The 26,855-nt window shown below is 41.2% G+C and overlaps 1 protein-coding gene across 1 annotated transcript in view; it reads right to left on the bottom strand.

Moving 5' to 3' along the window:
* The window catches only part of LOC115111194 (transmembrane protein 132D-like), a 44,387-nt gene that overhangs the window by 7,015 nt on the left and 10,517 nt on the right, over positions 1–26,855 (bottom strand). The window contains exons 3-5 of the mRNA XM_065011530.1: positions 12,509–12,646; positions 4,884–5,076; positions 1,399–1,542 (exon numbers count right to left, since the gene is read on the bottom strand). Coding sequence (XP_064867602.1) covers positions 1,399–1,542; positions 4,884–5,076; positions 12,509–12,646 — 475 coding nt within the window. The remainder of the gene's footprint in view (positions 1–1,398; positions 1,543–4,883; positions 5,077–12,508; positions 12,647–26,855) is intronic.

Here is a 26,855-nt window from a genome sequence, read left to right as displayed (position 1 = left end):
ATTGTTTTTCACAAAAGTACCCATTACTCTCTTCACACATAACTGACAAGGCAAATGTTTCCATACTTATTAAAAGCCTCTTTATCATCACAGATTTGACCTTGTTTTGGCATTTCAGCCCAGAATTATTTTTATGGAATAAAGCCTTGCCATTTATCATCTGTAGATATCATACTTTTTTTTCACTTGCATCATAAGAGCAAAGATATCTGAGTAGAGCCGCTAAACCAAGAAGCTTAGGGCAAATTTTGCGACTCAAACTTACTGATATCTGATCAGCAAACAAACACACACAGCTTGGGGGGGTCATTTTTTTAAATGAATGAACAGTGATTTACATTTTGTTGTCACTATCATAATCCCACTGATCTCATATCTAAAACATTACATTATATTACACAACAGACACTACACATTTCCAGTGGTCATGTACTAATGGGTCTCCTAAAATACAGAATAACAATAAAGAAATGTGTCTTGGATAAGCATTTGTTATATTCTATAATTATACTTATACTGGCCGAATGGCTGTAATAACAAAGTGACATTGTGCAACAATAACAAAAAGGAATATGAGTTTAGTTTTTCCCTTTGTTTCCCTGTCATTTCCTGTTATGTGTCCATTTCAGCAGCTGATTGGCTTGATGGAGGACATCACTGGAGTGTCACTCACTCTTCGTTTTCTGATGTGGTAGAGAGAATGTGGAGAGGTGACTTTGGTACAACTTCTTTGCCTTTAGCAGTCTCTCCTCCCCTCTTACACCCACCCTACATGGCCCTCCTGTCTCATTGGAGCCAGACAGGAAAAACATACATCCAGCACTATACTCCCTCCTGACCACAGTCAAAACAGTCTCGTCTTCATATGACCTCAAATCACCTCCTTGGTTATTGGACATGATTGTTCACACCACAGACCTGCAAAGTACCTGTCATGGCACTGACACCTGTACAAAAAGGTCCCTATAGGAGAACCCTTTGAAGAACCCTTTTGTGTTCCATGTAGAACCCTTTCCACAGAGGGTTCTACATGGAACCCAAACATGTTCTTCCTGGAACCAAAAATGTTCTATGAGGACAGCCAAAGAACCCCTTTGGAACCCTTTTTTCTAAGAGTGTTTGTACAGTAAAGTTGCTTTCAGTGAAAGAAATGAAGGTGAATGTTAGAGTAGCCCCAAAACCTCTGTGTTGCAATGCTCTGTGTTTAGCAACACTCAGTCTGACGTCTCCATGTCTACACGTTGAAGAAACACACTCTCACTTTCTTATTTGTGTCTGTTAAAGTGCCAAGTACTTCCACCAATAAGATGAGGTTTTAAAACACATACACCTTCTACACAACTGTAAATGCTAGGTACCACTGTGGCATCAAGTGGCAGGCAGCCTGCTGTACAGTACCTTCAGGATGTCCTCATCAGTGGAGCTGCAGTCGGTGAAGTCTGAGACATCAGTGACTGACCCATCCTCCTCCACAGCCACGGTCCTGACAGGCATCACCACCTTCTTCCCAGTTAGCACAGCCGTGTTCAGGATCGCTGAGTCCTAAAGGGAACACATCATCAGTCTGGCTATACACTAAGTGTACAAAACATTAGGAACACCTTCCTAATAGTGAGTTGCACCCCATTTTGCCCTCAGAACAGACTCAATTCGTTGGGGTAATGGATTCTATAAGGCATCGAAGGCATTCCACAGGCATGCTGACTCCAATGCCTCCCACAGTTGTGTCAAGTTGGCTGAATATCCTTTGGGTGTTGGACCATTCTTGATGCACACCGGAAATTGTTGAGCGTGAAAACCCCAGCAGCATTGCAGTTCTTAACACACTCAAACTGGCACCTACTAGCATACCCCGTTCAAAGGCACTTAAATATTTTGTTTTTCCCATTCACCCTTTCATTGGCACACATATACAATCCATGTCTCAATTGTCTCAAGGCTTAAAACTCCTTCTTTAACCAGTCTCCTCCCCTTCATCTACACTGATTGAAGTGGATTTAACATCAATAAGGGATCATAGCTGTCAACTGGATTTACCTGGTCAGTCTTTGTCATGGAAAGAGCATGTTTTGTACACTCAGTGTAGGTTTAATGAGATATCAGCCCACTGTAACCTCCTAACTACTGATGCTTAAGATATACAGGGCCTTCAGAAAGTAATCATACCCCTTGACTTATTCCACGTTTTGTTGTGATACAGCCTGAATTCAAAATATATGGACTCAATTGAAAACATGTTTTCACACATTTTTACTCCTGATGTTATGCAGGTGAGTGAGGACCCAAAAGCGGTTTAACAGAAACAGAGTATTTTAATGTCCAAACACAGGGAAGACATAAATCCTCTTCAGATGTATCGGTTGACAAAATAGACAACCCGCAGAGAGGGCGACAAATAAATCATAAAGTCCTCTGATCTTTACAGGAGAGTCCCCTTCTAGCAGCAGAGGAGAATAGCAGGGTTAGCGGCAACAGACTGCTGGTCTCTCCGGGTAGGCGCGGGTTGTAGAGGACAGAGGTACCTGATTACACGTAGCATCTGATGAAGAGGCAGATTACGACAGGACGGGACAAGGGTGAAGCAAACGAGAATCTGACAAAGACAGAAGCAGAAACAGAGAGAGAAATAGAGACCTAATCAGAGGGAAAAAAGGGAACAGGTGGGAGAGAGTAAACGAGGTAGTTAGAGGAGATGAGGAACAGCTGGGGGAAGGAAAGGGAGAGAAGGTAACCTAATACGACCAGCAGGGGGAAACGAAGTGAAGAGAAAGAACAGGAACAAGACATAACATGACAATACATGACACCTGAATTTATTTAGGCCATAACAAAAGGGTTGAATACTTATTGACTCAAGACATTTCGGCTTTTCATTTTTTATTAATTTCCAAAAACATAATTCCACTTTGACATTATGGGGTATTTTGTGTGAGCCAGTGACACAAAATCTCAATTGAATGAATTTCAAATTCAGGCTGTAACACAACAAAATGTGGAAAAAGACAAGGGGTTGGAATACTTTCTGAAGGCACTGTAGGCTTGTTGTATGTAGGAAACGGGAGCAGGGGAGGATTGCGTGTGGAAACATGACCTGAAGTTGTGAGTTCCCATTGCTGGTAGAAATATAGATTTTGGAATTAAACTGTGATATCAAAATTCCAGAAACCACATCTGTGCCAGAAAATACAATCAATCAGTACTAATCCTAATTTTATTAGCAATAAAACTGTAGCTCCAACCAGTATTGAACAACATTCAGCAGCATAGTAATGAGTGCTAGATCAGTCTAGACCTAATGGCCCCTCTGGCCAAACATCAAATCTACTCATGTTTGGCTCGCAGACTGAGGTCACCATCTAATCCATGATTGAGATGGACCATATCAAACAACCTAGTCTCAGAGCATTTTGTATTATTTTGTAGGTAAATCCGAGACTCTCCATTTGGATGTTATGTGTTAATTTGTTGATGTCCATCATCCATTTTGTATGATATGATTTAGCCAAAAGTAAAATTTGTTACACATTTTCTAAATGTACAATATGTTACAAATGATGATACAAAAATGATATGTTATGAATTCCAATTTGTTGTGGCTAATTTTAGCGAGCTGGCTAGTGCCAACGTTAGCTAGCTGGCTAACATTAGCTAGGCTAGGGTTTAGGGATAGGGCTTAGGGTCAAGGTTAGGAGTTAGGTTGAATGGTTAAGGGAGAGTTAGCTAAAAGAGTTAAGGTTAGGGAAAGGGTTAGATAACATGCTAAGTAGTTGCAAAGTAGCTAAAAAGTAGTTGAAAATGTACTAACTAGCTAAAATTCTAAGGTTGTCCGTGATGAGATTCGAACATACAACCGTTGGGTTGTGTTCTCAAGACACATCGGTGGCAGGGTAGCCTAGTGGTTAGAGCATTGGACTAGTACCCAGAAGGTTGCAAGTTCAAACCTGCAAGCTGACAATGTACAAATCTGTCATTCTGCCCTTGAACAGGCAATTAACCCACTGTTTCCTAGGCTGTCATTGAAAATAAGTATTTGTTCTTAACTGACTTGCCTGGTAAAATAAAAAAACATCCACCAAACACCCTCCTTGAGTAGCTCTAGTCTATTGTAACCATACCAAATCATACATATTATACTAATTCGAGTGTCCCGGATTTACATTTACTATGTTACATATAGTCCATGAGACCAGGCTGTGTCAAATTTCAAACCAAAATCAAGTTTCCAATGCCTTTATATTTCAGTGCCTTTCAACTGTATCATATTCAAAATACTGTCTATTGTATGATACAGAGTGATTGAACGACAGTCTTTTTGTAAGTAAATGGACCAACAAATTATCATAAAAGATGGAACATTTTGAAAGATATGATGTTGAAAATATTACTAGGCAGATATTGTAAATCTCCCATGAAAAAAAAAATGGCTTAAAGTCAAGGGCCCCTTGATTGTCATAGCACAAAGGGCTAATGGCAGATTGGATATTGTAATGCAAATTGCTCCCACAATTTATAACATCCACTATTTAGTGACAGAGATTATATGATGGATTAATTGCAGGAGTCCTATATTAAAAGATACAACATACAAACATAGAAAAATAAAAAATAGAGAAGCAGCAGTCAAAGATTGACAACCTCCTGGTAAATCATGTCACAGGCATCAATTAGCATTTCGCTACACCAGCAATAATATCTGCTAAATATGTGTATGTGACCAATACAATTTGATTTGAATGTCAAGAATACAGAGTGCATTAGGTCACAGTACCCACATGCAGGAGGCCACATCCAAGACCAAACACAACATTTGCAAAAGCATATGTCACAGGTGAAAATACTATATGCATATGGATGCTAGAAATTAATTGTTAGTCCGTGCTCACCATGACAAGTGGGGCTAGGCCCACAAAGTCTCTCTGGGTTGTGTAGATCCTCATGGAACCTTCTTTCTGTCCCCCATCCCTGGTGTTTGGTGGCAACTCCAGGTGCCATGTGAACACCTGGCTGTCTGATTGGCTGCTCAGCTCCTCTACCTCAAAGTCCATCTGTAGGACCTCCAGTAGACTGCTGTCTAGCCTGAGAGAAGATAGAAGAGTCAAGATCAGACGAGGAATCTCACTGCCAGAGGAACACACTCAGCTCAAGCTATTATTTTTGATACTACATTGAATACATACAGTATGTGATTGTAGTACGGTGAGATAAACATTACAGAAGGACGGGTAGTGAGCATTTAAAAAAAAAGGAAAAGCAAGCAAGGTGGGACAGCCAAGCCCAAAGTAATCAAGGTGGCACAGCAGTGATCCTGACACATCAACCACAGAGTAAACAGAAAAAAGCGAAGCAATAAAGAACAGAAAGTGGAGGGTGGGAGGATCTGCGTTCCTCAGTCAGATATATCAATTGTGTATGCTCCAAGGACAGACTGCAAAGCATCGTCCAGGTTGCAGAGGGTCATCGGCTGCCACCTGCCCTCCATCAAGGTCCTGCATGACTGCAGGGCAAGGAAGCATGCAGGAAAGATCAGGTAGTCACCTGGAATACATTTCAATTAACAGGTGCACTTTGTTAAACGTTAATTTGTTGAATTGCGTAACATTCAGTCAATGCGTAACATTTCAAGAACTTTGAAAGTTTCTTCAAGTGCAGTCCCAAAAACCATCAAGCGCTATGATGAAACTGGTCTCATGAGGACCGCCACAGGAAAGGAAGACCTAGAGTTACCTGTGCTGCAGGGGATAAGTTCATTAGAGTTAACTTCACCTCAGATTGCAGCCAAAATAAATGCTTCACAGAGCTCAACTAACAGACACATGTCAACATCAACTGTTCAGAGGAGACTGCATTAATCAGGCCTTCATGGTCAAATTGCTGCAAAGAAACCACCGCCAGAGTACCAATAAGAGGAAGAGACTTGCTTGCGCCAAGAAACACGAGCAATGGACATTAGACCAGTGGAAATCTGTCCTTTGGTCTGATGAGTCCAAATTTGAGAGTTTTGGCTCCAACTGACGTGTCTTTGTGAGATGCATAGGAGGTGAACGGATGATCTCTGCATGTGTGGTTCCCACCGTGAAGCATGGAGGCAGAGGTGTGATGATGTGGGGGTGCTTTGCTGGTGACACTGTGATTTATTTAGAATTCAAGGCACATTTAACCAGCATGGCTCCCTCAGCATTCTGCAGCAATACGCCATTCTATCTGGATTGCGCTTTGTGGGACTATCATTTGTTTTTCAACAGGACAATGACCCAAAACACACCTCTAGGCTGTGTAAGGGCTATTTGACCAAGAAGGAGAGTGATCAAATCTAATCAAATTGCATTTGTCACATGTGCCGAATACAACAGGTGTAGTAGACCTTACAGTGAAATGCTTACTTACAAGCCCTTCAAATTTCTTTGGGATAGGGGGCGGTATTTTGACGTCCGGATGAAAAGCGGGCCCAAAGTAAACTACCTGCTACTCAGGCCCAGAAGCTAGGATCTGTATATAGTCGGTAGGTTTGGATAGAAAACACTCTAAAGTTTCTAAAACGGTTAAAAATAATGTCCATGAGTATAACAGAACTGAAATGGCAGGAAAAACCCAGAGGACAAACCATCCCCCCCAAAACATTTTTTAATCCTACCACTGATTTCAATGGCTGGCACTTTTATAATAGGGTGAAATCGTGCCCGATTGCAGTTCCTAGGGCTTCCACTAGATGGCAACAGTCTTTAGAAAGAGTTTTAGGCTGGTTTTTGGAAAAATGAGGGAGAAGAAGTAGTTTTTCTAAGGGCTCCCATTTTGGCTGTAGTGTTTCCATGCGTATGGCCAAGATGGCACGTTATTTTTGTTTATCTCCGGTAAAGACAATAACGATTCTCCATCTTAAATTTGATTGTTTATTTGTGTATTAGGGTAGATAAGGATTGATTATAAACGTTGATTGACTTGTTTGGATAAGTTTATTGGTAACGTTTGGGATTAATTTTGTATGCATTTTGACCGATGGAAACCGAGTGGAATATTGACTGAAGCGTGCCAGTTTTTATGGATATAAAGAAGACATTTACCATTTGCAATGTAAATGAGACCTTTTGAAGTGCCAACAGAAGAAGATCTTCAAAGGTAAGGCATATATTATATCGCTATTTCTGACTTTCGTGTCGCAACTCCCTGGCTGAAAATGATTTGTTATGCATTTGTGTGCTGGACGCTGTCCTCAGATAATTGCATGGTTTGCTTTTGCCGTAAATCCTTTTTGAAATCTCACACCATGACTGGATTAACAACAAGTTAAGCTTTATTTTGATGTATTGCAAGTTTAATATTTATAGTAATTTAATTTGAATTTGGTGCTACCGTCCCACCTATCTACCGTCCCACCTATTTGGGACGCTACCGTCCTACCTATCTACCGTCCCACCTATCTACCGTCCCACCTATCTACCGTCCCACCTATCTACCGTCCCACCTATTTGGGACGCTACCGTCCCACCTATCTACCGTCCCACCTATTTGGGACGCTACCGTCCCACCTATCTACCGTCCCACCTATCTACCGTCCCACCTATTTGGGACGCTACCGTCCCACCTATCTACCGTCCCACCTATCTACCGTCCCACCTATTTGGGACGCTACCGTCCCACCTATCTACCGTCCCACCTATCTACCGTCCCACCTATTTGGGACGCTACCGTCCCACCTATCTACCGTCCCACCTATTTGGGACGCTACCGTCCCACCTATCTACCCTCCCACCTATTTGGGACGCTACCGTCCCACCTATTTGGGACGCTACCGTCCCACCTATCTACCGTCCCACCTATCTACCGTCCCACCTATTTGGGACGCTACCGTCCCACCTATCCCAAAGAAGTTTTAAACAGCAATTCAGTTAACCTCTCTTGGCTAGGGGGCAGTATTTTGACGTCCGGATGAAAAGCGTGCCCAAAGTAAACTGCCTGTTACTCAGGCCCAGAAGCTAGGATATGCATATAATTGGTAGATTTGGATAGAAAACACTCTAAAACTGTTAAAATTAAGAACTTGTCACTGGTGCTTCCTGCTTTAGTTTTGTATGGGGAGGAGGTTTATTTCTGCTTGTAAGCAGGAATCAGGAGGATAGCATTATTGGTCAGATTTGCTAAATGGAGGGCGAAGGAGAGCTTTGTATGCATCTTTGTGTGTGGAGTAAAGGTGGTCTAGAGTTTTTTTCACTCTGGTTGCACATTTAACATGATGGTAGAAATGAGGTAAAACGGATTTAAGTTTCCTTGCATTTAAGTCTACGGCCACTAGGAGCGCCGCCTCTGGATGAGTGTTTTCCTGTTTGCTTATGGCTGTATACAGTTCATTGAGTGCGGTCTTAGTGCCAGCATCGGTTTGTGGTGGTAAATAGACCACTACAAAGAATGTAAATAGTGTGAATAGTGTGTTCTACAGCTTATCATGAGATACTCTACCTCAGGCGTGCAAAACCTTGAGATTTTCGTGCACCAGCTGTTGTTTACAAATATACATAGACCGGCACCCCTTGTCTTACCAGAGGCGGGTGTTCTATGCTGCCGATACAGTGTAAAACCCGCCAGCAGTATGTTATTCATGTCGTCGTTTTGCCACGACTCGCAGAAACATAAGATATTACAGTTTTTTATGTCCCGTTGGTAGGATCGTTGTTAGGCTATTTCATTATCCAATGGTTGTACTTTTGGCTAAAATGGTGCTGCATCAGATGACCTGACCTCCACAATCACCCGGCCTCAAAAAATATAAAATATATTTTGATTTGTTTAACACATGTTTGGTTACTACATTATTCCATATGTGTTATTTCAATATTTGATATATTCACTATTATTCTACAAAGTAGAACATAGTAAAAATAAAGAAAAAACGTTGAATGAGAAGTTGTGTCCGGACTTTTGACTGGTCCTGTATTCATACTGATATTGTAAAATTGCACAACCACTGTATATCCACTGCTCATCCTCTTATAGCTCTATGCTCACTCACCCTAGTTGTATATAATGTATGTACACTTTGTTTAAACTTCCCTGTCTGTATTTTATCTCTAAATGTTGTCAATCACGAGCAGCACCATATCACCAAGTAAAATTTGGAGTGTATGTAAATGTACTTGGTAAATAAAGGTGATTCTGATTCTGAAGCGTTGTTTAAACCGAGGAGGAAAAACAGGAGGAATCCAGTTTATTAACCCTAACCTTGACTCTGTGATTGACTTCACTGCATTGTAAAAGCTTATTTCTTACATGTACCATGTGTTTAGTATAATAAACATCAGCATTGTCAAAGTGACTTCCTCCTTCCTCCTTCCTTCCTTCCGACTTCCTATGCCTAATAAGAAAACAACTCATTTATGATTCTGTTGTTTTTTTCAGTCTGTTTTAATACCCAATAATGACTTATTTCCTTGGTCTTTTGTCCTTCATCAAAATAACAACAAAACACTTCATCTTCTCACCGTCAGTAGCATAAAACAAGATGATCCACATAGAGGGTGTAATTTAATATTCTTTCCCACATTCATTTCCTGTTACTGTAAAGTAATCACATTGTTTGTGCACATGTAAGGTATGACTAGCTGAGCATGTCAAATGAGCATCAGGGATTTGATTGTGAGACAACAGATTAATGAGATGCACAATCTCCCGGCTCCACTGAAACCTATTACCCCTGGACAGACACACATGTCACTGCAGGCGTCAGGCTGAAGGAGAATGCACGCATGGGCTAAATAGGATAGATAGCTTGTAGCAGCAAAGTTCTCTGATAGCCTGATCCTCTCATTGTATATGATAATGCCTTGAATAGGACTTGGATAGGATCCCCTCTAATCTGATGAATCGGTTCAAAGTCTCTAAAGCGAAACATCTTTAAAGCATTACTGAAAGTGTTCGGCCTGTTTTAACTGACAGTACTTTAGATCATCATCATAAACATGGGGATTTACAAGAATGGGTAAGTGCAGTGATGGGTTTAGACAGCTTTTAACTATGGACTTTGAACTCTGAGTCAAGTGAGGTGCCATGAATTCATGAGATCTCCCTTGACATTTAATATTAAGCAGCTGGAATATTGCACAATTTGCACAGCTGGAACATTGACAATAAAGAATATCCATCCTATCCCTTTGTCATTGCAACTCCCTGTGAAACACACTACTGAATAGGGCCACATCCACTCACTCTCAAGTAAGACAGTCCTGTATCTGGCACACACCCTCCCTTCGCCACATCAAACACACAACCAACTGTCAAATATTTTCAAATGTACTGTGTGTGTCCCTTCAAAGCCAAATGCAAGCACAAAGCTACTTCTGATGAGTTCTCTATCATTTATTCTCTAAGAGCTTTTTTAAATTCTGCACAACACGTGAAAAGACGTAACAAGAGAGATTTACTGTAATTGAATCATCTTAGAATATTGCACAAAAACACACCGAAACACAAACCAACTGTAACAGTGTTTTAGTCAAGTATCAAAACAAGATGTGCAAGAGGGTCTCTATCCCCTAAAGTATACATTAAAACGGATTTTGCTCTTTTAATCTGGCATTACAGTGAAAAGGGGGACACCATTATAGCCTTCTGTCATTCTTGTGGGTGAAGCAGTGAAGTACTCCAAACCCCAGATTATTAAAGGGACAGCACTCTCACTAAGTGGCCATCTTAAATCTGATGATCTGTTGCAATGTATTGTCAAACAGAGGATCAAAAAATGGTTAATATCCAGATAGCCGCATAAACACTCACAGTGAGCTAGGAAGCTAAGAGACAAAGTCCATAAAAACCCAAAGAGGTGTGACATTAGACAGCCCCTGCAGGGGGTCTAGTAAGTTAAATGACATTTTAAGATGGATTATCCTTAACAAACGATTCTTCATCCACAAATATGTTCACAAAAACCTGTTCGATAAAGAATGGACTAATCCCCATCACATGGGGAAAACAAGAAAATGAGGCCAACCCAATAATAACTTCCTTTTACCAGGTCAGTGTTTCTATCACTCTGTGCTTATCAGTGTGAAGTGTATCCTGCTTGCCACGCTCAATGCAATCATGGACGCCATAATGCTCCAATTAAAATGACAAACTACAAAGATGTCCCACCTTTAAATTCACAGGAACATCTCATAGGCTATAAATACCTGGAGCCACAGCAGATCATAAAGGTCAGCCAAGTCACAGAGTTGGTCAATTACATGGAATGTCAATGGAAGGTCCTGTTCCTTCATGGACAGGTTCCTACATCTGGTGTATTGTCCAGAACTCCAAGGTAAATTGACCTCAAGCAAGGTAAAGGTTACACTTCAGAAAGAGCACCGTGACTCCAGATGTCTTTGTGACAGCAGCAATGGTACCAGAAACAGATCCCACAGGCTTCTAGGAACGGAAGAGGCATTAACAAAGCCACATATTCACATTGACTGGGCACACTAATGTTTAATTAATTGTTAATAATAATAATTGTTTAGTATTTGCCCAAGGTTTTAACAACATACTGTAAAGGAGACAGAAACACGTTAATATACTGAAAAGGGAACAGAAATACTTTTAAAAATACTTTATTTAACTAGGCAAGTCAGTTAAGAACAAATTCGTATTTACAATGACGGCCTACTCCGACACTGGGCCAATTGCCCCCACCACAACCACCACCCACCCTTTGTTAAGAGTGAATAACCCAGCAGTGTTGGAGTTCTTGACACAAACCGGTGTCAGGAACGTCAAGAATGCATGGCACCTACTACCCTACCCCGTTCAAAGGCACTGTAAATATTTTGTCACCATCTGAATGGCACACATACACAATCCATGTCTCAATTGTCTCAAGGCTTAAAAATCCTTCTTTAACCTGTCTCCTCCCCTTCATCTACACTGATTGGAGTGGATTTAACAAGTGACTTCAATAAGAGATCCTAGCTATCACCTCGATTCATCTGGTCAGTCTATGTCATGGAAAGAGCAAGTGTCCTTAATGTTTTGTACACTCAGTATAGATAAGCAATTAGAGACTTCCAGAGATTTTCTTACAGACGTAGCACTACTTAATGACTTGTGAGGACAATGGCCTCTTTAAGAAGCAGATTTACTTAAGCTTTTCTCAGCAGTAGACCTGTGCTTGTATAGCATAAGATTTCTTCTTCAGGTCAGATAGCCTAAGCCCCAGTCAAAATGCCATCGTGTGTGAGTGTTATTTATTCTGAGTCGTTAGCCTACTCATTGTATCACATATGCAAACTATTTTCAACTTACTCAGGCATAATGGAAGTAACTAACCCTCTGTATCATGTACACTACTATTAAAATGAATTAACTAACAAACCCATGACATTAACACCTTATAGAGTACAGTAATGTTTATTCAAGAGTATGTGTAAAGCTGTCTATGAGCAGACAAATTTGAAGGGTCCAGCCAATGGTTTAACACATAGTGGGTTTAATGGCGTTCACTGACAGTATATTGGGGGGGATTGTTGTGTATGTTCAGCAGACTTGCCTTTTTCCAGGTATGGCAGATTTCCTCTGACAAACAACAGCGATGGTGCCATCCGCTCCAGAGTCCAGCGTGATGTCCCACAACAACGAGTTACTGGGTGTTGCTGTGCGAAACGACACTCCTTTTTTTACAATCGCTCTAACAATGGAGACAATAACAAGAGAGACAGGAATAAGACACATGTTAAACAAACCAAGGTAACTAGAAAGTAAACTCTAAATCCTACACCTAGCAGTAAGTCCAATGGACATGGCTAACATGATGTTGGCTCCCATAGCTTGGGGCCTTGAAATGATTCATTCCTAAGACCTTCAGTCAATCAGAGTCCACTTTGCTCATAGCAAAGCCCTGCAATTTAAGAGGATTGGGCAAATCCCTGGGGATAGGTTTCAATAGACTGAGGAAAAATGCATTTTGAGTGTTTAGTATTCCTCATATACTATGGGCCTCTTTGTTCCTGTCTCGTACACAAATTATTCATGGTGTACTAATGGCTTGTTGGCCTGCTGGCCTCTCATTTGTAAATGATAAGCATTATCTAATGCAGCTGAACACTTACACTGTTCCAGTAGACAGCCATACTAGGGAGCTGAATGCTAATTCAAACATTACCCTGCAATTAATGACTAGTGTAAAAGGTCCTACAAGGGAGTTAGTGTAGCGTAAGAGTGGAGGTTGGATGTATATATCCATAGTATATATCTAACCTTAGTGTTGTGCAGGAGAGGCATCCCACTGTCCATCCTCTGACACTGTACAGGATTACAACACCGCACTCATTTGTCTCTCTTTAGAGCCATTCAAAGCATGTTTCCATAACAATTCAGCACCACCAAGTTGTTCCTTCATAAAATATTATTATAGTGCTGAATATTATCACTATAGTAGGGTGATTGCTCACAAAACTAGAACCAAAAAGATTTGGGGATTTTCAAAAACTGTAATCAATAGAAGGAACCTTTGGTGGAAGTATTGTTGACATACAGTATATTTGACATATAATTGAGAAATAATTAATTGAAGTTGAAACATTTGTGACATTTTGGCCTTACTCAGGCCTCCTTTAAGACTATGTTAAAAAGAAAAATGCTATTGCAACCTCTTTGCAATAAGGAATTGAGACCAAAAGCTCAAGAAAAGTTTCAAGGATACAGTCAGGTAGCAACACATCTGCCACGCTGATCCTCAACACTGGAGCTCCCCAGGAGTGCGTGCTCAGTCCCCTCCTGTACTCCCTGTTCACCCACGACTGCATGGCCAGGCACGACTCCAACACCATCATTCATTTTGCAGACGACACAACAGTGGTAGGCCTGATTACCGACAACGACGAGACAGCCTATGGGGAGGAGGTCAGAGACCTGGCCGGGTGGTGCCAGAATAACAACCTATCCCTCAACTTAACCAAGACTAAGGAGATGATTGTGGACTACAGGAAAAGGAGGACCGAGCACCCCCCCATTCTCATCGACAGGGCTGTAGTGGAGCAGGTTGAGAGCTTCAAGTTCCTTGGTGTCCACATCAACAACAAACTAGAATGGTCCAAACACACCAAGACAGAGATCCTCAAAAGGTTATACAGAAGCAACATCGAGAGCACTGGTTGTATCACTGCCTGGTATGGTAACTGCTCAGCCTCTGACCGCAAGGCACTACAGAGGGTAGTGTGTACGGCCCAGTACATCACTGGGGTTAAGCTGCCTGCCATCCAGAACCAAAATGGTCGCCCTCTGCTGGTAAAAAGATGGCTGTAATTGGTTACGTTGGCTACTATGCTAATTTATCTGTTTAGAACGGCCATATATGTTAAACTAGCAGAGATCCCACTTTGGAATTTTGGAGTAACTGTAGTATATTATGTTTGACAATGTATATATATTTTTTTTAAATCCAAATCCAAAATTGTATATTTTCAATATTCATGTTTATATTTGTCAATATTCATAAAATAAAGTAAGAAAATTGTTATTAAATTCAAAATACTACTCATATTACAGAGCTAGCGGTAAAGCTTCATATGACACCAACAGATTAATCATTATGGAGCCTTAAGGAGGCCTGGGTATGGCCAAAATGTCACAAAACAATTCATCATAATCAACAAATCATAATTTCTCAATTATGCTTTAAGATACAAATGTCAAATATGAATGAAAGTTATTGAAAATCCCCAAAATCATGGTCTTTTTAAAATGTATTTTTACCCCAGCTAACAATTTTAGGGAGAAAGAACGTTTTTGTAATGTTTCTCATAATGTTCCACTAATGTTTGAGTGTCCAGGTTTCTGTTAGTTAGGGGAACATTCCATCTATGTTAGTAAAAACCTTCTGAGAAACTTTATAGCATGTTCTGGTGTTAAAGTTAGGAGAACATTATCTTAATGTAAAGCAGAATTTACCTAGAACGTGGTTACACTGTTCTCAGAATATACAGCATTAATGTTGTAGATTAGTTTTATGGGACATGTCCAGTTAGGGGGTTAGGAGAATATCCCATCAACATTCCACCAAACATACACAGAACATTGTTGCCATGTTCTCACAATATGATATATTAATGTTCTAGACATGTTTCGTGGGAACCTTGCAATATTTCAGTAAACTTGTTACTGTTGCCAAGCCCATCAAGGCCCTGACTGGTGAAACACTGATCCACTCACAGCTCGGTTTCAGATGTTCACATAGAGTGCTTTTAACATACAATGTTTTCAATTGACATATTTGACATACAAGATTATATTGTACGTTTTCATAGTCATTATTATTCAACATGTCCTTAACTGGGATTTGAACTCACAACCTCTTGGTTCACAGATTCCCGATCTTCCTGCTATACCACCCTATCCGTGTAAGGTATCAGATCATTTGACTATTCTCTCATTATTGATTTGATTGACTAATTTCAACAATTTAAGGGCTTTCTGTATAGCTATTAAATGTTGGTGGAGAATATTAACCTGCTTTAATGATTAATACAAGTTTTTCTTGACTGTAGTTTTAACAGAGCTGAGATTTACTGAACTGGACACAATGTTTATGCCAGGTTCCCATGAATTGTGTCTAGAACATTAAAATATTATGTTCTGAAAACATGGCAACCATGTTCTTTGTATATTTAGTGGGATGTTGATGTAATATTCCCTGAAGAAGGCTCAGTGACGCAGAAACGTTGGTGGTTTACCCAATACATTACTGGGAGCTTGTATATAGAGTGTGCAACTCTTTATTTTTATAGCCTACAGTTTCCTCATCGTTAGTCAGCAACTCTACACAAATATTCTCTGGGTGTGCGCCAGCTCATGCTTTTTATTAGACTGAAAACTTGGCCACCATGTTCTTTGTATATTTGGTGGGATGTTGATGGAATATTCTCCTAACCCACAGAAAACTGGACACATAAATGTTCTTGCAACGTTTCCATTTAACGTGTCTAGAACATTAATATCTTATGTACTAAGAACATGGCAACCATGTTCTGTGTATATCTGGTGTGACATTGATGAAATATTCTCCTAACCCTCAGAAAACCGGACACAAATTTTCTTGCAACATTCCCATGAAACGTGTCTAGAACATTAATATCTTAAGTTCTGAGAACAATGTTACCACGTTCTGGATAAATTCCATTTGACATTAACTGAATGGTCTGTATTGTTATGTGTAACATCATGTGTAGCCTAACGCTTCTCAGGGGTTAATCCCAGACTCTTTCATATATACGTTATGGCAGTAAAACTAATTCTGAGCGCATTATGGGTCTCTGGGGGGGGGGGGGGGGGGTATAATCTACAATATAAGCATCCATCTGATCTTCCCTACTTCCCCTCCTGTTTGAGGGGGAGTGTACATTCAAGGTCATAGACAGATGCTCTACTCACGCTACTGCCATGCACAAAAACCAATGTACTCATCCCATTTAAAAACAAGTTTGAGTTATTGTAATTTGCCTTTGTGTGTTTGTGAGTGTTTTGTGTGTATGTGTGTCTATGCATATTTGTGTAGTGTAAGAGCATCTGCACATACAGCTCTTCCTAGATGAAATATGATGCACCCGTTGAAAGCTCAAGGGAGAACTAATCTTGGCATGGAGGTTGCTGAAATTGTCCTGTGATGCTGCCACATGGCGCACTGAAATGACCCAATGCCTTCGGCTCTCTCTCTCTCTCTCTCTCAACGTGAGGGGACATACTTGTGGTACTTGTGAGACAGGGACTCAGACATTCCAGCAAAATTTCACTGATCCTTCCATGTTACTGCTACAATCTCTGTCCGACAAAGTGCTAACAGTACTTACTAGACTGGCAAAGGTTAGAGGAGAATTACACATCCCCAAAGGGGCTGGATAATGTAAAAAGAGTTGCAAACAGCAAAAAATTCAGTTTGGGCAAGACAGTGAAGGTGAAGGTAGAGTAACCAACACAGTTCTCAATGTGTGTTTGTGCATGTGTGTGTGCATGTGTGTGTGTGTGTGTGTGTCTGTCTGTCTGTCTCAATGTGTGTTTGTGCGTGCGTGCGTGCGTGTGTGTGTGTAGGTGACCTGCCTCTCTTTGTACTGTCAGAGAGGGGCCCTCACTCAATTGTTAGCAGGAACCAGCAGGTTCTATGGAGGAAGCAGGAACAAAGGCACAGGGGACTGACAGGCTCTGAGGGGAAAGGGGAGAAGAGGAGCAGAGCAGCAGCCTCTGATTAACAGGGGGACAGGGACTGTGAGTGGAGGTGACTGGGTTAAAGGGGACATGCTGAGTCACTGGCTTACTAGTGCTCTTCCATGCCGTCCCTAGGAGGGCTGCATCACTTGAGTGGGTTGAGTCACTGACGTGATCTTCCTGTCTGGGTTGGCGCCCCCCCTTGGGTTGTGCCGTGGCGGAGATCTTTGTGGGCTATACACGGCCTTGTCTCAGGATGGTAAGTTGGTGGTTGAAGAAATCCCTCTAGTGGTGTGGGGGCTGTGCTTTGGCAAAGTGGGTGGAGGTATATCCTGCCTGTTTGACCCTGTCTGGGCGTCTCATCGGATGGGGCCACAGTGTCTCCTGACCCCTCCCGTCTCAGCCTCCAGTATTTATTCTGCAGTAGTTTATGTGTCGGGGCTAGGGTCAGTCTGTTATATCTGGAGTACTTCTCCTGTCTTATCCGGTGTCCTGTTTGAATTTAAGTATGCTCTCTCTAATTCTCTCTTTCTCTCTTTCTTTCTTTCTCTCTCTCGGAGGACCTGAGCCCTAGGACCATGCCTCAGGACTACCTGGCATGATGACTCCTTGCTGTCCCCAGTCCACCTGGCCGTGCTGCTGCTCCAGTTTCAACTGTTCTGCCTGCGGCTATGGAACCCTGACCTGTTCACTGGATGTGCTACCTGTCCCAGACCTGCTGTTTTCAACTCTCTAGAGACAGCAGGAGCGGTAGAGATACTCTCAATGATCGGCTATGAAAAGCCAAATGACATTTACTCCTGAGGTGCTGACTTGTTGTACCCTCAACAACTACTGTGATTATTATTATTTGACCATGCTGGTCATTTATGAATATTTGAACATCTTGGCCATGTTCTGTTATAATCTCCACCCAGCACAGCCAGAAGAGGACTGGCCACCCCTCATAGCCTGGTTCCTCTCTAGGTTTCTTCCTAGGTTTTGGCCTTTCTAGGGAGTTTTTCCTAGCCACCGTGCTTCTACGCCTGTATTGCTTGCTGTTTGGGGTTTTAGGCTGGGTTTCTGTACAGCACTTTGTGACATCAGCTGATGTAAGAAGGGCTATATAAATACATTTGATTTGATTTGATGCCTGTCACCATACACCACAACAACACTCCCGGAGCCAGGAAGACAGGTAACCTTGAGGCCTCTACAACCTCTGGGATAAAGGTATAGTACTAACTAACTAACAGTACCTGAAGATAAAAATGCTATTAAAAATAATTTTATAACTGGAGATAAAAAACCATAACATCCTGCCTCCACATGAACTTCTGTTAGTTTAGCAGTAACTATAGGAACAGGTCACAGCATCAGTCTGTCTCATAAGGATTTGCTGGAATCATAGTGGTAATACCAACAATGCTATTATTTGCCGTCACTGAAATGTATTTATTTTTTATTTTACCTTTATTTTACTAGGCAAGTCAGTTAAGAACAAATTCTTATTTTCAATGACGGCCTAGGAACAGTGAGTTAACTGCCTGTTCAAGGGCAGAACGACAGATTTTGTACCTTGTCAGCTCGGGGATTTGAACTTGCAACCTTTCGGTTACTAGTCCAATGCTCTAACCACTAAGCTACCCTACCGCCCCAAAATGAAATGGCATGTATTACAAAAAAAAAAGTACTGATGACACACTTCTTGTAATAAGAAGTTAGAAAACCTCTGAGAACAGTTAATCTAGTAATGGCATTCTAAATCCACCCACTCATGCTATTCGTGGGTTGTTTCGTCACATTAGTTAATAGGACTGAAGCACGACTGAGCATTCTCCTCAACGCAGTGTCAATTGGCGCTGATGAAGATTGAATCTAAAGTGCATTACGGTGGCTTGGAAATACAATTACATTCCTAAAGGAGGCAAATAATTATTAGGAAAACCTATTGTCGTCATTGTGATGTCACCAGATTGACTTTAGATGCAGTATAACTTTAGCTAGCTAGCTAAGATTGACCACCGGATTTTAGCTAGCTAACGTTAGCATTGCCAGCTATTTTTGATTAACTTTGCTAGCTATTTTTTAATTTTTTTTATTTATTTCACCTTTATTTAACCAGGTAGGCTAGTTGAGAACAAGTTCTCATTTGCAACTGCGACCTGGCCAAGATAAAGCATAGCAGTGTGAACAGACAACACAGAGTTACACATGGAGTAAACAATTAACAAGTCAGTAACACAGTAGAAAAAAAAGGGGGGAGTCTATATACAATGTGTGCAAAAGGCATGAGGTAGGCGAATAATTACAATTTTGCAGATTAACACTGGAGTGATAAATGATCAGATGGTCATGTACAGGTAGAGATATTGGTGTGCAAAAGAGCAGAAAAGTAAATAAATAAAACAGTATGGGGATGAGGTTATTGACAACATTGCCATCTGTCTAAAGTAAATTTGACGATTGATGATTAGTTGACAAGGTGAATCAGATGTACTTGTTCAGGGCTACAACAAAATATATGTGCTGTTGGGGGTACTTGAGGACTGAGGAGGAGTTTGTAAAAAAGAAACTGGTGTGGGATTTACTTAATAAAAAGGGATTGTTACAAGATTACCTATCTGAAGCCTTTTCTCCTCAAGGCCCTCTGGGCTCTAAGGGTGGAAGGGTTTTTGCAGGAACCATAGCAGTCAGTGGCTGTGGTTAGCCAGCGCTGACTGGAGAGGCAGGAGGAGGACGAGGCACCGAGGCACCAGGGCAGGGAAGATAGATTGGCCCATAGACTGGAACTGACATTGTGTGAGAAAATCAGCTCTCAGGTGCTGCACCTACCATCCATCTCACTTCTCTCCAAGTGAGGTTTGGGTGGCGGACTAATGCTGTGTATTTTGCATACCGGTTCCCCACCACCCGACCTCCCCGTAACCACACTGCCACAGGAAGCCATGACCTCCCTCACCTCTGTCACACACACTCATGGCAGCCCTCGGCCCCTGGTCCGCTCTAGTCAGAAACCCCCTCCCTTGTGATTGTTTTCTCTTCTCTATAAGCCTTATTTGTCTCAGACATAATAGAGAGAGTGAATAATGGCTAAGTCCTGAAAATCAAGCAAACAATCTTAAATGTAGCGCTGATATAATTTGCCATATAATTCAACATTTTAGTTGCTGTTTGTGAGTAATGAAATGCCACTCTTGGACCAATAATACAAATATTGTTGTTAAAATACCAATAACACAATCATTAAATGTAAGTATATGATTCTATGGATGATTGTATTAATATAAAAAAAACATATCCTAATCAGCATCAATCAGTATGGGCATGATGCTCCCCATCATCAATTGACCTGGTCTTGAGGAAACCCGAGAGCAGTGTTCCCAGTAAGACCCATTCTGCAGGCAGGCCCACCTGTTCTACTGCTGCCCAGGCGTTTACAATCCCCCCCTGATTCACTCTGCCTTCACATCCCTGGCTCTGTACAGATGAATCACTGCAGAGACATGGGGCCAATACTGAACGCAAATGCAATCTCAAACAGATGCAATCTTTAATTATGCAAGCAAATAACCATCGTTCAGCCACTCTGATGCTCCGCCAGTCATCAATGACGTGCTTGTCATTCTTATGGGGCAGTTTAGGGAGTTAGAGAGACTTTTAGGGCAATGTTAACGCCAGATGGCCAGGAATAAAAACACAGTAAATGGGATGAAAAAGTCCTATTTGTCAGACAGATGAATGATCGGTAGCCCACTGACTGCATCCACCGGATAGCAAAGCTTATTGTTTTTTATCCATGAGGCTGTCTTTGAATAAAATACATGTTATCAGAGAAAAATGTATTAAATGGTGTTTGATCAGATATCATCACGATTTAATCATTTAATCATTGCCTAAAAAATAATCTGTGATCTGGGGTTTTGCCAACTCAATCTGTATACTAGCTAGCTCATGGTGCACAGACTAAACACATTTCCTATAGTAATCTGATTCCCCCTCATGTAATTGGGGCTCCCGAGCGGCACAGCGGTCTAAGGCACTACATCGCAGTGCTACAGATGTCACTACAGATCCTGGTTCGATCCCGGGCTGTATCACAATCGGCCATGATCGGGAGTCCCAAGAATTTGTTCTTAACTGACTTGCCTAGTTAAATAAAATTAAAAACAATAATCATAATTTGACTATGCAGCATAGGGAGGTGAGGTTTTCACACATTGTCAATATGACCAGTAATACAGCTGTAATAGAGAGTTGACACCTGCAAAAATAACATCTCATGGAAATCTAATGAAACTATCAGGTATGGTTTGACCATGTTATCACACTGATTAGATCCCTGGTCCTCTTGTCACTAGCTATCACCAACACTGGGATCATCATGTTGACGACTGAGCATTAAGCCTGACTTAATGGGACACTTGAACAGTGACAAAACAGCCTGACAGCTGCTGAGGCCCAGACTAGAAGAGACACTGGCTGCGTGATGATGAAAAGGAGGGCTAGAACACAGGCTGTGTTGGCAGGGTGGTGAACAGTACAGAGACAGACACATATACATACACACATACAGTGGGGCAAAAAAGTATTTAGTCAGCCACCAATTGTATAAGTTCTCCCACTTAAAGGATGAGAGAGGCCTGTAATTTTCATCATAGGTACACTTCAACTATGACAGACAAAAATGAGAGAAAAAAATCCAGAAAATCACATTGTAGGATTTTTAATGAATTTATTTGCAAATGATGGTGGAAAATAAGTATCTGGTCAAAAACAAAAGTTTGTCTTAATACTTTGTTATATACCCTTTGTTGGCAATGACAGAGGTCAAACATTTTCTGTAAGTCTTCACAAGGTTTTCACACACGGTTGCTGGTATTTTGGCCCATTCCTCCATGCAGATCTCCTCTAGAGCAGTGATGTTTTGGGGCTGTTGCTGGGCAACACGGACTTTCAACTCCCTCCAAAGATTTTCTATGGGGTTGAGATCTGGAAACTGGCTAGGCCACTCCAGGACCTTGAAACGCTTCTTACGAAGCCACTCCTTTGTTGCCCGGGCGGTGTGTTTGAGATCATTGTCATGCTGAAAGACCCAGCCACGTTTCATCTTCAATGCCCTTGCTGATGGAAGGAGGTTTTCCCTCAAAATCTCACGATACATGGCCCCATTCATTATTTCCTTTACACAGATCAGTCGTCCTGGTCCCTTTGCAGAAAAACAGCCCCAAAGCATGATGTTTCCACCCCCATGCTTTACAGTAGGTATGGTGTTCTTTGGATGCAACTCAGCATTCTTTGTCCTCCAAACACCACGAGTTGAGTTTTTACCAAAAAGTTATATGTTGGTTTCATCTGACCATATGACATTCTCCCAATCTTCTTCTGGATCATCCAAATGCTCTCTAGCAAACTTCAGATGGGCCTGGACATGTACTGGCTTAAGCAGGGAGACACATCTGGCACTGCAGGATTTGAGTCCCTGGCGGCGTAGTGTGTTACTGATGGTAGGCTTTGTTACTTTGGTCCCAGCTCTCTGCAGGTCATTCACTAGGTCCCCCCGTGTGGTTCTGGGATTTTTGCTCACTGTTCTTGTGATCATTTTGACCCCACGGGGTGAGATCTTGCGTGGAGCCCCAGATCGAGGGAGATTATCAGTGGTCTTGTATGTCTTCCATTTCCTAATAATTGTTCCCACAGTTGATTTCTTCAAACCAAGCTGCTTACCTATTGCAGATTCAGTCTTCCCAGCCTGGTGCAGTTCTACAATTTAGTTTCTGGTGTCCTTTGACAGCTCTTTAGTCTTGGCCATAGTGGAGTTTGGAGTGTGACTGTTTGAGGTTGTGGACAGGTGTCTTTTATACTGATAACAAGTTCAAACAGTTGCCATTAATACAGGTAACGAGTGGAGGACAGAGGAGCCTCTTAAAGAAGAAGTCTGTGAGAGACAGAAATCTTGCTTGTTTGTAGGTGACCAAATACTTATTATCCACCATAATTTGCAAATAAATTCATTAAACATCCTACAATGTGATTTTCTGGGGGTTTTTCCCTCATTTTGTCTGTCATAGTTGATGTGTACCTATGATGAAAATTACAGGCCTCTCATCATTTTAAGTGGGAGAATTTGCACAATTGGTGGCTGACTAAATACTTTTTTGTACTCTTCTGTATGTACTCTTCTGTTTATGAGAGGCAAGGTGAGGAAGAGGAGAGGAGAAATAACTTGAGGAAGAGGAGAAATGACTTGAGGGAGAGGAGAGGAGAAATGACATGAGGTTGATGAGAAATGACTTGAGGGAGAGGAGAGGAGAAATGACATGAGGTAGATGAGAGGAGCTCCTACCATTGCTCCTGTTCCTTTACTCTCCTTGTTGTTGTTATGTGACCATTGACCCCATGAGGCAGAGACTGTGAGCAAGAGGCAATTTGAATTCAAACTAAAGCAAAAGGGATTAAGATACATGGGCACTGGGGTGGGTGAGAGAGAGCGAGAACCCAGGGAAAAGGCTTATTTTCAGCCCCACTGCTTAAGTATACATAGATTCCAACACATGAGAGTAGAACAGGAAGAGAGAGGCAGCTGTCAACTTGATTTAAATTAATCTCATTCAAATGAGTTGCCACACAAATGAGTTCGACATTAGAAAAACATAAGATAAATAAATAACTAGAAGTAGTAGAGAAACACATTTTTATCGAAAAACATTTACATTACTAAGACATTTACATTACATTTATGTCATTTAGCAGGCTCTCTCATGGCTCTATTTTACTCACGTTAGGCTGTCAACCATGTCCAATCACCGAATTTGCACATGCAAGCCAAGCACCACCACTACTATCAGTAGCACTGTCAAAGATGTACAAAAAAGTCTGCAAACAAGCAAACACCGGCCACGAACGATGTGTTTACAATACAGTGTTGGTAATAAAGCATGATTTGTTCGACCGCAACTTCTGAGGTAGCTAGCTTTAGCTTGGTACCTAGCTAGCACCAATACAAACAGCCTGAAGACAATGACCAGTAGAAACTGCAGTAATTTTCATCATTCTTAGCAATGATTTAGGAATCCTTGTGTGTAAGTATTGCGGGACTCTGAAACAACTGTGAATTGAGCCATATTTATTGTCAACCTATGTGTATTGAACACAATTCCCAAGGAAAAACAATACTGTGTGGATGTTTTGGAGTCTGATAACTCTGAGGAGGACGTTGGGAAAAAATATATTGGGTTTTGAGTAGACTGATACCCCATTTCATTGATCCCCAATCCTTAAGTAAAGCTGTACAGTGCAATATGAACGTCAATACACACAATAGGCTGACTGGGGAGGTGATTTCACACTGTCAATTTAACTAGGCAAGTCAGTTAAAAACAAATTATTATTTACAATGATGGCCAATCGGGGAACAGTGGGTTAACTGCTTTATTCAAGGGCTGAACAACAGAGTTTTACCTTGTCAGCTCGGGGATTCAATCCAACAACCTTTCGGTTACTGGCACAACGCTCTAAGCACTAGGCTGCCTGCCGCCCCAAAGATAAGCGATAAGAGCTACAACATTAATATTTGTGTAAACTCTTCACAGTTATGTTCTGTGGATGTCACCGGGTAGACTGACACCCCATTTCCTTGCTTCACATTCCAACCTTGCTTAACATTAACTAGTCTAAATATGGCATGATTCCACCAATTGTAACCACAAATTCCACTATTGTGCCTAATCCTTACTGTGGCTAGCTTCACAACACATAACCCGGTCCGGCAGAGAATCATTAGCCAGATGAAGCTAGCTGGCTGCTTATAACTTTGGGCAACAGGGTTAAATAGCTGGCTAGCTATTTATTTCCATGAACTGAAGTTCAATTTCAATAGGCGAACAACAAGTGGCTACCTCGCAATAAAAGCACCGCTAATGTTCTCTGGGTGTCACTGAGTAGACTGATACCCCATGTCATTGATCCACAATCAGATTTTTGTCAAATTAACAAATTATTGTCTTTTGTTGATTTCATATAACCTCATTCCTGTAACGCCGTTCTTCGGTTGTAGGAGAGTCGGACCGAAATGCAGCGTGTAGGTTACTCATGACTTTAATGAAAGAATACGTACATGAAATAACTCAATATCATACAAAGCAAAACAACAAACGGACCGTGAAACTAATTACAGCCTATCTGGTGACTACAACACAGAGACAGGACAAACACCCACAAAATACGACGCGAACTCAGGCTACCTAAATACGGTTCCCAATCAGAGACAACGATAAGCAGCTGACTCCAATTGAGAATCGCCTCAGGCAACCAAGCCTAACTAGACACACCCCTAATCAACACAATCCCAATTACTACAAACCCCAATACGAAACACAACATATAAACCCATGTCACACCCTGGCTTACCCAAACATATACCAAAAACACAAAATATAATGACCAAGGCGTGACAATTCCAACCTCGTTAAGCATGATCTATTCAAGTATGACATAATTCTACTATTTGTATTCATTTGCATCACTGTCAAAAACATACTTTTATTTTGAAGGCTAAACGCAAAGCTCACTATTGTGGCTAATCCTTATTGTGGCTAGTTTCACATAGATGGGTCCGACCACCATCAAACCACCATCAAATAAGAACTGTCTTGTAAATTAGGGTTATTTTAGATGATGACACCTAGCTATATAGTTAGCTAGCTTCTGAAACAGATTATGTCGTTTTGCAATGTTTTTGGGGAAGAGCTAGCTAGGTTTTTACTGGCCAGCACTGTAGGTGCGCGAGACAACTTTACCAGCATCATAGCATACGTATCGATGAATCGTTGTGACATATGAAATACGAGTGCTGGTGTAATCAATGGGTAATACCTACATAAAAAATTTATAAACACGTAAAATTATTATGTGACATGCAGTCATATTCAGGTCCTGATTGGTCATCAAGCTTATTTGACACGTCAAATAGTGTTATTTGACACGCAAAGACCCAAACGGTGTTCCATAGTATAGGAAATCCTGGTTGAGATTGAAACGACTGAATAAATTAACAACGAAACAGCACAGCTGGATGTGATACAGCCTGGATTCGAACCAGGGACTGTAGTGATGCCTCTTGCACTGAGATGCAGTGCCTTAGACCGCTATCTCCATGTGTGTGTTAACTATTTAACTGTACTAGAATGCTTCAAGGGACGCAAAAAAATGTAATATTGGATATCGGTATATTTTTGGGGGGGCAAGGAAAATATTGGATCGGTATCGCCCAAAAATGTAATATCGGTGAATCACTACTCCTGATACCATCAAATAAACTCCAGAATACATGCAACACAAATAAATAATTGCGACATATTGAGAAAATAGAGCTTTGGAACCCCTGACATGGCCATAATTTAGCACATATAGTAGTGTGGATGAAATATAGTAGCAGCAGAAAAAGTACTATCGAAGACAACGTAAATGTCCACCTGTCTGTGTTGACAGCAACCCTTGATGAAGATAGCTACAGTTGAAGTCAGAAGTTTACATACACATAGATTGGAGTCATTAAAACTCGTTTTTCAACCACTCCACAAATTTCTTGTTAACAAACTATAGTTTTGGCAAGTCGGTTAGGACATTTTCTTTGTGCATGACACAAGTAATTTTTCCAACAATTGTTGTTTACAGACAGATTATTTAACTTGTAATTCAATGCATCACAATTCCAGTGGGTC

The sequence above is a fragment of the Oncorhynchus nerka genome, linkage group LG27 (genome assembly GCF_034236695.1).
Source record: "Oncorhynchus nerka isolate Pitt River linkage group LG27, Oner_Uvic_2.0, whole genome shotgun sequence".
Classification (NCBI taxonomy): Eukaryota; Metazoa; Chordata; class Actinopteri; order Salmoniformes; family Salmonidae; genus Oncorhynchus; species Oncorhynchus nerka.
Note: the sequence above shows the minus strand (reverse complement) of the source record. Positions and strands in the feature narration are given on the sequence as shown.